The sequence below is a fragment of the Cheilinus undulatus genome, linkage group 5 (genome assembly GCF_018320785.1).
Source record: "Cheilinus undulatus linkage group 5, ASM1832078v1, whole genome shotgun sequence".
NCBI classification, from domain to species: Eukaryota; Metazoa; Chordata; class Actinopteri; order Labriformes; family Labridae; genus Cheilinus; species Cheilinus undulatus.
In genome coordinates this window covers 5,750,932-5,763,830 of record NC_054869.1, presented here as the reverse complement: position 1 = coordinate 5,763,830, position 12,899 = coordinate 5,750,932, and the positions used below count along the sequence as shown (strand labels likewise).

At 39.5% G+C, this 12,899-nt stretch overlaps 1 protein-coding gene across 2 annotated transcripts in view; it reads right to left on the bottom strand.

Moving 5' to 3' along the window:
• The window catches only part of hk2 (hexokinase 2), an 85,824-nt gene that overhangs the window by 23,852 nt on the left and 49,073 nt on the right, over positions 1-12,899 (bottom strand). For both annotated transcript variants that reach the window (XM_041788479.1, XM_041788480.1), the window contains 4 exons: positions 11,329-11,633; positions 11,061-11,209; positions 2,095-2,214; positions 185-280 (listed from right to left, as the gene is read on the bottom strand). In XM_041788479.1, coding sequence (XP_041644413.1) covers positions 185-280; positions 2,095-2,214; positions 11,061-11,209; positions 11,329-11,633 — 670 coding nt within the window. The remainder of the gene's footprint in view (positions 1-184; positions 281-2,094; positions 2,215-11,060; positions 11,210-11,328; positions 11,634-12,899) is intronic.

Here is a 12,899-nt window from a genome sequence, read left to right as displayed (position 1 = left end):
AGATTAAATGTTGATTGTAAGTGAAGAAAAACAGGTAAGTCTAAAGAGGGGAAATAAAGAAGAAGAAAAATAACAAGGTCAGTGCCTAAAGGTAAAGCCCTGTAAAACAATTCTTATGGATATCCTACAAAGCTCACTCACAGCACAGACAGTGGTTTTCTCTTATGTTTTCATTTGTACTGACCCGTCTGCGGCGGACAGCATCTTTGAGTAGCATAATGACATCCTTTCCCTCACAGCCGCTGGCCTTGAAGCCCTTGGTCCACTTCAAAAGGATGCCCTGAAAAGAAACAGCAGGGGATTGTTGTGTTCAGGACAACGATTTATAATGAGAGCAAATCAAACATACACTTCAAAAATATTAAATCATGTGGAGGTCAAAACCTTAGATCATATGTTTTTTTTCTTTAGGAACATTATTGACGTCAGATGACTGAAGATTATGACGTGTGCTGCTGACCTCTTGGCCAGGTCACCCTTGTGAAAGAGAACAGGTTTTCATCTGGTTATATAAAGGTTAAATCAAAATCAAAAGATCTATTATTGTTATTTGGAACCAAAGTGCTGTTTATCAAATTACTGCATTTTTTAATTAGAGAATGAAATGTACTATTCGGATGCATACTGCTGTCTGGTTGTAGAATCCAGAAAAAGAGCTGAACTGGAACAAGAGGACATCTGATGAACCTCAATCTGATGTAGCCTCTGTTGTTTAAGCTGGCTTGTTGCACTCCCTATTGCAAAGTACTGCCACAATAGTTTCATGAAGCAGAGTGCAGCCCAAACTACAGTGTGCCAAATTATTATCCTTATATGATTCCAGTTAAATGTTTGATATTTAGTTTTTCAGTTTAAGTTTTCAATTGTGCTGCTTCTTCTGTCAGTATCCATCTCGGACATCAATCTCAGACAGGTTTGTTTATCAGTTTGCCTCTATCTGCTGATGAAAAGTGTGAAATAGTGTGGTATTGTGCAAAAGGTATAAAAACACTGGAAATTTCAGGAAAAATTACAAGAGATCATCGTACTGTGAAAAGATCTGTTTGTGAGTCAAAGTGCAAACAGGTTTGTTGGATAAAGATGTATTAAGGAAGATTTTTGTAAGGCAAATTAATCATATTAAGAGAGCAGCTGTGAAAAATCCACTGTTGAGTAGCCATCAGGTATTTGAAGCTGCTGGTGCCTCTGGAGTCCCCAAGATCCTCTGGATGCAGGATGCTCCAGAACTTGCCCATGTGCATAATGCTGTATCTCAATCAGCCCTTAACCAATGCTCACAAAATAAAACAATGGGCTCAAAAATACATGAAGACTTATTTTCAAACAGTTTTTTTTACTGATGAATGCCGTGCTACACTGGATGGCCTAGATGGATGGAGTTCTGGATGGTTTGTGGATGGCCACCATGTCCCAACAAGGCTGCAACATCAGCAAGGAGGTGGTGGAGGGATGTTTCAGGCTAAGAATCATAGGAAGTGAATTGGTAGGCCCCTTAAAGGGGCCTGAAGGTGTCAAAAGGACCTCTGCAAAATATGTGGAGTTTCTAACTGCCCATTTCCTGCCATGGTACAAAAAGAAGAACCGTGCCTTCCAGAGTGAAATCATTATCATGTAAGATAATGAATGATCATGCTGCAAAAATCACACTGAGGCCTTGGCTGCTATGGGCATAAAGGAAGAAAAAATCATGGTGTGGCCACCATCACCCATGACCTCAACGCTGTTGAGAACCTGTGGAGCATCCTTACAAGGAAGCTTTATAAAGGTGCATGGCAGCTTACCTCAAAACAGCAACTCTGGGAGGCTATTCTGGCATTCTCAAAGAAAAACTATACATGGACTCACTAGTTCAATGGATGAGAGAGTTGTTAAGGTGATATCAAAGACGGGCTCCCATGTTAATACAGAACTTGACCTGTAAAGATGATTTTGATTGAAAGCACCCTGGTGTATAAGTCGCAGCCAACTATTCTGATGAAAAAAAAGAAGGTAATAAAAGTGCAGCTAATACACTGGATTGTAACTAAGAACAATATAGCACCAAATGTTTGAAAGTTCGTTTTTAGCTTTGATTTATAATGAAATAAACATTACCTGATCCAGTTTGCTCTGATGGCAAGGGAAGGAGAATGTAAATCCTAGAGGTAAGGATGCCCCTCTCATGCCCATGTATTCCAGAAAGTCAGCGATGCAGTCCACAATGTGGTCGAAAAGCTGGCACATTTCAGAGAGAAAATACAAGAAAACACAGAGCTATGAGCAGGTTAAAAAACAATGTGCTGACTATACAAGTCTTATTTTGCAGTTTGTTCCAGTTATTTAGTTTTAAGAAATAAGACAAAGCAAGATTTTCTTCTCATTCTACAGTAAAAATCATTAAACAAGGGAAAGACTCAGGATGAAATCCTGGCTGGAGTGAAGCTACAGTTGTGTTTATGGTTGTGAGCAGTGAAATTACGTATGATCCAGCTGGTGATGCTGCCCTATCTGCTTGCTGTCATTGGTTGTTGTGGGTACTACACCAGAGAGCACTACGACCTAGAATCATAAATATCAAACGTGTTTGATATTTACAGTTTGGGGTCTTGGACGATATGACGCGATTTGAAGCAGTAAAATAATCAGGATACACCCCCACAATCATCGGGGGAGGCAAATCTTGCCTTAAATCAGGCTGAAAGGGGACATATTATGCAAAAATCACTTTTTCAGGCTTTTCTAACACAAATATGTGCCCCTGGCCTGTCCACAACCCCCTCAAGTACCAGAAAAATCCATTCCCTCTCCCCCTCTCTTTCTCCATCTTTCAGAAAATGTGTGCTAAAACAAGCCGTTCTCAGATTTTTCACCTAGTGACCCTACAAGGGGCATAAGCACCCACCCCCAGGTTTGGTTGGCCCTCCCCCACTAGGAGGAAAGTTCTGCCCTCCTCTCCTGATCCTCTCAGCTACCAGCTGAAAAGCTAGATAGCTCAGTGGGTTACACTGCTGACTACAGTCTGGGAGATTGATGGTTTGAATCCCAGTCAGGTCCTAAATTTTGGATAAAAGTGTCTGTAACATCAGGAGTGCTGCATCCATTTCCTTAGAGGGGTGTGGTCAGGGGCAAAGTCAGACAGATCAGTAATATTTAAAGCCACAGACACAAAAACAGCTCGTTCTGAGAAGGGCTGAAATAGAGGGGTTTTGAGACATGCAAAAATCCAATACTGGATTGTTTTTTCAGCAATAAACTTCACAGGCATGTTTTGAGGACCTCTGAGAACAATATAAATTTGACTTAGATGAGTAAAATATGTCCCCTTTAAAATCCTAAAGGCTGGCCTAAGTCATCTTCTATCCACTATTCCTTAACCCCAGTGAAAAACATCACAGGACCAAGAAAAGGTGGGACTAAGGCCAGCCACACACTACAGGATTTTAAGCCCGATTTTAGCCAAGATTTGACTCCCCCGATGATTATGGGGGCGTATACAGACTGGAGCCCCGTTGCAAAAGATTATTTGTCTGAGTAGTCTGCATGTGTGTGGTGTCAACACGATTCATTTACTGCTCCAAATCGCGTCGTAGCCCCCCAGACCCTGCATCGTAAATATCAAACACGTCTGACATTTATGATTCTAGGTCATAGTGCCTCTGACAGAGTTCCCACAACAACCAATGAAAGCGAGCAGATGGGCTATCGTCACCAGCCGAATCATACATAATTTCACTGCTCACAACCATAAACACAACTATACCTTCATTCCAGCCAGGATTTCATCCTGAGTCTTTCCCTTGTTAGATGATTTTTACTGCACCTGTAACACATGCCAGGACAGCCTGTTGTGGAGAGACAGCAAGACGGTATCAACAGACATCCATGTTTTTTTCTGGCTGAGTCGTCTAGTGAGTGCGCTCAGAGGATTAAAGATGAAAAATCTTTGGAAACTGTCCTGAAGTCTGTGGTCTCCCACGGTTTGAAAATCGTTTCAGATTTTAAAATCATCTAGTGTGTGGCTGGTCTAAGAGGATAGGAAATGAGAACAGCGGTGACTAGGGAATCCGACCTCACTTTCCCTAAGCAGGTGTTATGGACATGACGTGTTATTTGTGTAAAAACTACAATTTAACGCTGATGGACTACAAAATTCGCACCTGCCACTCGGTGCGTTCTCCGTGTTATGAACAGCAAATAAAACATGAAAACCTTGAGGTGATAAATATGAGCTCATTAAGATTTTTATATCCTAAAGTCTCTTCAGGACGAGGAACTGTGCCTGTGAACATCTAGAATATCAGAAACATTTCTCTTTATCTGAACTGTCTGAATAAAATCCAAGTCCTTTAATTTCACAAGGATATTAAATTGTTGTGTTTCATTCCCTACCTGTTCATTTTTTCTTTAATTCTGTCATTAATTACTTTAATTAATTAATGTCATTAATTACTAGTCTACTCTGGTTCTGTCTTTTTTGAGCTTGTTATGTGAAAAGCTCTATAAACCGTGTCTTACTTGCATAATTATGATGATAAATATAATAATCACAATATAGCAACATGCTTTATATTCATAATAGTGAAACAAATGCAGATTGAAATACTGACTGAACGGTTACCATCTGGATAAAAATGGAAATGAGAGGAAATGAAAACATTATAAGTGTAATGATAAAGTTTTAATTTCTGTAATATTCCTCTGTTCATCCCCGTTTCCTGCTGTTTATCACATGAACTATAAGTTAAAAGGTTTAAATCGAGGCTGGTAAAGTCAAAATGTTCATGTTTTGATGAGCCATCAACAGGTGCGTCACTTTAAATGAAGTTTACGTGAAGAATTGTGGGTCGTCTTTTCATCTCTCCTTTGGTAAAGGATGGTCCAGTGTTACTAGGCTAAAGGAGATAATAAAGGACATAATGAAGCTCCCCCCCTTTCAGTTGGAGAATCCGAACAGCCTTTATCATGGCCGACAATAAAACACTTCCAGGTCATTGTACCCAGTTGGGAACCTTCATAAGCAAAAAGGACTATTCGAATGGAAAGGTGTGTACCTTTCCAAACAATGTCCAATCCATGTAATTTACCATAGGTGAAGTTCAATTAAGGCATAGAAACATCTCAGCAAAAATCCAGGGAAATTGGAGGAACCTGCGCTCCACCCCAGATGATCTGGTTGCATTTTACAACTAGAAAAGCACTAAGAGAGCGCAGACCTCCGCCATTAGCCCTATCTCCCAATAGTAACAAATCCTTAAAAAAATTCCTGGATCCAGAAGGTGATCCGGATCACTCCCAAAATCTAATCAGTTCTTCCTTATGCCATTTCTGACATTTCCTGAAAATTTCATGAAAATCCATCCACAACTTTTTTGAGTTATGTTGCTAACAAACAAACTAACTAACAAACCCTGCTGATCACATGACCTCCTTGGCAGAGGTAACAATAGTTTACACAGCATGCTCAACTCTCTAGCTCCAGTGAAAACTCAGTCTGTTTCCTTCACCCACACTTCACGGTCCATGAAAACCAAAAGTCACCAACTTAGGCGTCTCTATAGAAAAACTGGTCTCACTATTCACGAAGAAATGCACAAATCTCACATATTACAGAATAAGGACTCCATTACTCAAATCAAATCCAACAACTACTCCAGCCTAATCAGTTCTAATGAAGGTAACACCGAGACACTGTTTTTACTAATCAACAAACTTCTCCAACCCCCAGACTCCCTAACCTCCCACCTCTACTCCACTTACACCTGTAACTCCCTGTTACTCTTTTCAATGAAAAAAATCACAGAATCAACCAGCATTTAAGCTCTAACCCTCTGCCTCTCTCATTCTCTGAACTTCCCCAGCACTGTCAGCCACTCTCCATTTTCCAACTTCCTGCCGCTTCCCATATCTCAGACCTCCACCAAAACTCCAAGCTCTCCACATGCTAGCTTGATCCCCTCCCTACAGCTCAGTTCAAATCCTACCTCCCCTCTCTGCTCTCCCTCATATATGCCATCATCCACTCCTCACTCACCACTGGAATTGTTCCCTCACTCTTCAAATCTGCAGCTGTCACCCCATTAAGACCTCAACAATTACAGTAACCTCCGCCCCATCTCTAATCTACCTTTCATCTCCAAATTCTTGAACAAATAGATGCCACTCAACTCCACTCACATCGAAGTCACAACTCCCTCTATGAACAATTCCTGTCTGGTTTTTGCCCCCACCATGGTGCAGAAACTGCTCTCTTAAAAATCACCAATGACCTCCTCATAGCAGCTGACTCTCCATTCTCATCCTCCTCGATCTGAGTGCGGCCTTTGACACAATTTCTCACACCATCCTCCTCAGTAGATTCTCTTCCATTGGCATCACTTCCAGTTTCACCCCCCTAGACTGGTTTCACTCCTACCTCTCAGGCTGCACTCAGTTCATCCGTCTCAAATCCTTCACTTCCCAGCCCTCCCCCATCACTTCAGGTGTGCCCCAGGACAGAGCCCTGGGGCCCCTTCTCTTCATCATCTACCTCTTTCCCCTTGGCAATATTTTCCGTGAATTCAATATCTATTTCCACTGCTTCGCGGATGACACCCAGCTCTGCCTATCCAGCACACCAAATTCCACAATCTCAACCCCCTCCCTCACCAGCTGCTTATCTGAAATAAAATCCTGGTTCACCTCAAACTTCCTTAGATTAAACAGTGATAAAACAGAAATCCTCCTCATTGGCACCAAATCCACATCATCCAAAGCTGACAGTCTCTCCCTCACAATCGACACCTCCTCTGTCTCAGTCTAAGGGCTGAAATAGAGGGGTTTTTAGATCTACAAAATTCCAGTACTGGGGTGTTTTTTTTCAGCAACAGACTTCACAGGCATGTTTTGGGAACTTCAGAGACCAATATAAACTTGTCTTTCTTTTTCTGTCTAAACTCTAGCTGAACTCCTGCATGAAAACAGTCAGTCTCATTCATCCTGTATGGTTACCAAAGTAACAGTGACTAACAGCACTATGCATAAGGCAGAGAAATAAAAGAGGTGATTGAGTACAGCTAGTATGTGGCATGAGTGCTAAATTATATGCAGCCTGTATAGGGCAAGACTAATGAGTGATACACATGTATGTATGCACAGAGACTAATCCTTTAGGACTAATCATGCAGCCTTTGTGTGATATAATACAGTAAAATTCACTCGTATGGCCAAATAGAGAGACATGAGAAAATGAGGTGTATGCATGAGCAGCTCTGGTACATAACATGAGCTAGGCAGGCAGGTACTGGCATAGCTTACATGCACACACAACTCAAATAAAAAGGTGTGCATGAAGCACTAAAACTATTTAGAATATTAAATAAATGTAAGTTTATCATGTGGAAAAAGTAGGTGTTTTTCTTTTTCATTGGTGGCATTCAAAATGTTTTCCTTTGACAGCTTACCTGAGAAAAATTGGGCCAAACACTGTTTCATGAATTCTGATGTGTTTTTTTGTTCCATTGCTTCTCGTAAAATTGTCTTTATTTTTCAAAAATTGCTATTAGCTTGAAGTCAAACGTTGAGACAAAGAAAACTGTAATTTAAAATCTGCACATTGATTGATACATTTCAACATCAAATTTCCTGTTTAAAATATTAAAGTGAAATTTCAGTCTTGAAAAAATTGTAGCACTCTCTTCAGTGTCACCTAAGCCTGGGTGATATGGCCTAAATATCATATCATGGGAGTTTTTTGCCCTTCATCGTAACAGTTTCATCACAGTATCAAAATATGTAAAAAGATAATGTATTTAAATGCATACTCAACCCCCCCCACACCCCAAAAAAAACTGCCTGTGATGGCAGTAACCCTCTGAGCCCTAAGCTATTTTTTTACTGTTGTATCTCGTCTGGACTTTTTGTCTTTAAAAGCTTGTAAAACATCAACCCTGTGGTGCAAAGCAAGGTTATTATAGTTCACTAAAACTAACTAAATAACTAAAATTCAAAAATCATTTTAGTTAACTGAAACTAAATAACAACTACGCTCTACCAAAAAAATGAAAACTGACTAAAAGTGTAATGTATGCTTACAAAACTAACTAAAATAAAATAAAAATGCAGACAAAATATCCTTAGTTTTAGTCTTTGACACTAGAGCCCTGTGTCCAACTGTTATCTTCATCCCGCTCCATCCCACTGACCATTACCGCCCGCAACCGCAACGTGCGTGTTACACTCCGCCCGCCCCCGCAATGTGTATGTCCGCACCCACCTGCACTCGCAAAACCCTGAGAATTCATGCCCACACAAGCCCACGCAGGAGAAAAAATGTAATTTTATAGGCTTTTAATAAAGATTCATGGGCAGTACTTAATTTGTAAATCTTCAGGTCCCAGAATGCAGACCAGGTGTTGTTCCAGTGGTCAAGGGGAAACAAAAATGTCACGAAATACATCAAAAACAAAAAACAGTGCCTTGTGCAAAAACGGGCCAAGAAGATCAAATGACTGCAAACAACCTATTAATCTAAATGATTAAGAAAAAGAATCAGCTGCAGAAAAGCACGTACAATCGCCCATCGATGGACAGCATCTCTCTCCCTCACTCTGTCTCTGAGCGGCAGCTGTCAGTCTAATCTGCTGCGTTTCAGCACCAAGGACAGCTCATTTAGCCACTCTCAGCATAAACATTACTAAACTTTCACAACACAAACCGGCTTATTCAGTTGAAATAATTATTTATTTATGAAACTGTTCTTGTCACATCATTTAGTATTCAGTAGTAGATGTTAATCTGTTACTCTATCAGAGCTTGTCTGCAGAAACAAAACTTGTCAGACTTGCCTTGTTTTCTTTTCTTGTAAAGACCATGTTCAAGCTTCTTTTCTACATCATTTGTTGACTTCATCATCCTGTCGCTAGGCTACATCCCAATCCTGTAGTGTTTTTTAGCATCCTACTATTTTAGCAGATTTGCGTTGGGTCCCACCAATCCCAATGCAGCCCTCTATTTGACACAACCATACTGTCTGGCCACCTACTCACAAGTTTGGGGAGTGTAAAATGGCTGATCTGATTGGTTAAGACTTCACACAATGGTAGTTTTATGTCTTGAGTTGTATTCAAATATCATCTTTAAAAAAAAAAAAACATAAGTCAAGAGTGGCCTGTTTAATATGTTTTTAAAAACCTACGATGTTCACTTAGCCACGACATCTCCATATAAAACTAAAACTAATAAAAACTAAACTAATCTAAGCATTTTTCCAAAATAAAAACTAAACTAAACTATAACCAGCAGTCAACACAAAAAAAAACCTAAACTGAAATCGAACACAGAAAGTGAAAACAAAATAAAAATAAAAACTAATGAAAAATAAAAAAAAGATTATAACCTTGGTGCAGAGTCAAGCTTTAAACATCCTTAACTTCCGGACAACCTTGGCTTTAAGAATATGTGTACTGCAGTAATGTCACTTGAATTTTAAAAAGTTAACCAACTATAAAGACAAAAGAAAATACTAATCAGAAATTAAAACTCAAAGATTTTTACGTATGACTAAGGTTTTCATATTATTATACAAATTGGATTTTAGCGTCATAAACTTCTGATTGTTTTTCAGTTAAACTCATGGGTAGTATTGTGTCTCTGGGCTCTTTGGATCACTGAAATCAATCTCAGACAGCTGTGTTAATTAGTTTGCCAGGTGAGCCCAGTTAAAGGAAAACTACTTAAGAAGGATGTTCCACATTATTAAGCAGGCCACAGGTTTCAGCAATATGGGAAAGAAAAAGGATCTCTCTGCTGCTGAAAAGCCTCAAATCGTGTAATGCCTCAGACAAGGAATGAAAACATTAGAAATTTCATGAAAAAAATGAGGGTGATCATCGCACTGTGAAGAAAATTGTTGCTGATTCAGAGCACAGATGGGTTCCTGCAGATAAAGGCATAATGAGGAAGGTTTCTGCCAGACAAATTCATCGGATTAAGAGAGCAGCTGCTAAAATGCCGTTACAAAGCAGCAAACAGGTATTTGAAGCTGCTGGTGCCTCTGGAGTCCCACCAACCTCAAGCTGTAGGATCCTCCAGAGGCTTGCAGTCATGCATAAACCTACTATTCAGCCATCCCCAACCAATGCTCACAAGCAGAAACGGTTGCAGTGGAGCCAGAAATAAAAGAAGACTCATTTTCAAACAGTCTTGTTTACTAATGAGTGCCGTGCAACCCTGGATGGTCCAGATGGAGGAGTAGTGGATGGTTGGTGGATGTTTTTGATTGAAATAGCTTTGATTTCAGTAAATATGACCTCCTAATGCTGCAAATTCAACAAATGACCATTTTCAGTTCTTTACAACCAATAAAATGTTGAGACTGAAACTCTGTTGCGCATAATAATGTGGAACAGTGCATTTTGAATTTATTTTTGGAAAAAAAAGTTATCATTGGGAGGTTTGCTCAATAAATTTTTAATTCTGCTCTAACTTGAAAAATACACTGACTATCATTTGCATCAACTGTTTAGGAAAATCAGAGGAAAATATGATTTGCACAATAATTTGGAATGCGGTGTATGGACTTAAAGAAGCAAATCATCAGAATAAACACACCTTTTAACAGTTTTTAGGCTTTTTGTAATACGAGTTGCTGCAACATGAGCCCAGCTTGTGTTTAAGTAACAGACAGGCTGTGCAACCAAACACTCGCTTCATGTTGCTGTTATTACAGACAACTAACTTCAGGAGGAGAGAACATACCTTTTACTTTTTTTTTTTACCATGCTTTACATTTTTCAACATGACGTTTGGCTTTTTATCTGGCTGCTCGTTCATGTTGGAGCAAAACAAATTGATGGCTGAACTCAGACTGACCTGCTGTTCCATATCACTTTGTAATGGCAGCATTGTTGTGTGCGCGGCAACACAAGTGTTTAAAACTGTGATGACAGTGTTGCAAAAATCTGTCCCCTGGCAGAAATAATACCAGTGATGTTATTTATACCAATTTACTGCCCACCACTGGTGTCATCCTTTCAGTTTTAGTAACCACTATGAAAAACTGGGCACTTAATCAATCGTAATTCAAACCTTAATCAATAGTTTACCTCTTCCCCCGTGCTCTGCATGGTCTCCTGTGGGATAGTGTAGATCTTTTGTTGCATGTCAACAGTATGTTTCTTTCCACTTCTAAGTTGCACCAGCAGCACCCGAAAGCTGGAGCCACCAAGATCCAGAGCCAAGTAGTCACCATGCTCTTAAAGGAAAAATCAACACAAAAAACCCTCAACACATGCACTTAAATAAAACTTACAAAGAACATGAGTCACATCTCAGTTACAAGTTAAACTGAAGGTGTCGGCCTCCTGGCGCTACCTGTTCCATCTGGTGTTGATCTCACATACGAAGGAAGCATCTTCAGGCTTGTCTGCTCATGTGTTTGCCTTGATAAACCTCGCACCATCGCCTCACTCATTCGATTCTTCACCTCCAGAAGCTGTTCATGGCTTAAATGCAGGGTGTCAAGGATGCGCTGACGTTCTGCATTTTGAGCGGCTAGACGATAAGCTACTGCTGTTACCATGGCTGCACCTTTTCCGCTGCCACATGGAGATGTCAAAAATCGCACATCACAGTCAGGCACAAGTCGATTGACCATCTTGTGGAGCCTCCTTGAAAACCTAACAAAGAAGACATACTTAATTCAGACTATCAGTGTTGTTTTTTCCCAACCTTTTCCTTTTGTGCATCTCAGCTTATTTAAATCTAAAGATGCAACAGTACACTTACACTCAGCTTATGAAGTGGAAACCATACAGGCTGAGCTGAGGCATTCTTGATTCTGACCTCTCATTGCATGCTACCTTTTCTTTACCCCCCAACATCCCTCTTAGTCTTTAACTGGTCTGTTTCCAAATCAAAGGCAAAAATGCCACAACACCAGCTTTTATAAACAAGTGATTTAGCCTTCTGATAAGCCATGGTGAGATCATCCAGATGCATTTACTTTGTTTAGGGTACTATTGACTATTGATAAGACCAATCCATCCAGGTACTTTTCCCCAGTGATAAAAGCCCCTACCCCATACCAAGAGTACCTCGATGCAGCCGAGGACCTCCACTTCACATCGGAAGTCGGAAAATTACCACCATATCTCGTCTTCTAATATTGGTAGTCCCTTGAACTGAAGGTTTTCTTGGTTGTTTTCTCCGTGTGTCGCCACCATATTAATAGAGGCAAGTCCACCACGTAAGGAAATACAAGTAGACGAAAAATACACAAGTTTGCAGGTTAACAAGCACAGCGATTACATCACAATTATTTTAACGAATCGATTTATGATCCAAACTAAAGTATCCCTTTGCACAGACATAATACGCTACAGGAGATTGGCTGGCTGGACGTCGCTGCCATGTTGCCAGAGGCAAGTTGCTACGTCATTCAATACAGTAGACAATGATTGTGAAAGTTTTCGGATTTCAAGATTGCATGGATTTTAATGAATCATTTATAATAAATGATCCATATTAAAATAACTGACAGTAAAACATAAGCAGAATACTCTCTCTTATTTTCTCAGTTAAATGAAAGATGTACTCCATGATTTAAAATAAAATAATTTTATATATAATACAGTTTCATATACATATAGATATTTTTATTTTGTATTTATATATTTATATATATTTACAGTGCTTAACAAATTTATTAGACCACCACCCAAAGTAAGGTTTATGCCACGGCTGCCCGAAATTAACAGCATTGGTAATGTTTCTGTAATGGTTAATACACCAATATGTAGAAGCTCTTTAACCTTAATGATATTTTTAATGCTAAAATATAATTATTATTTTTATCCATGAATTTTCAAATTTACTGATTTACAAAAAACTGAAAAGATAATAAAGCACATTATTATTTCTTAATTATATGTCAAATTATAGTT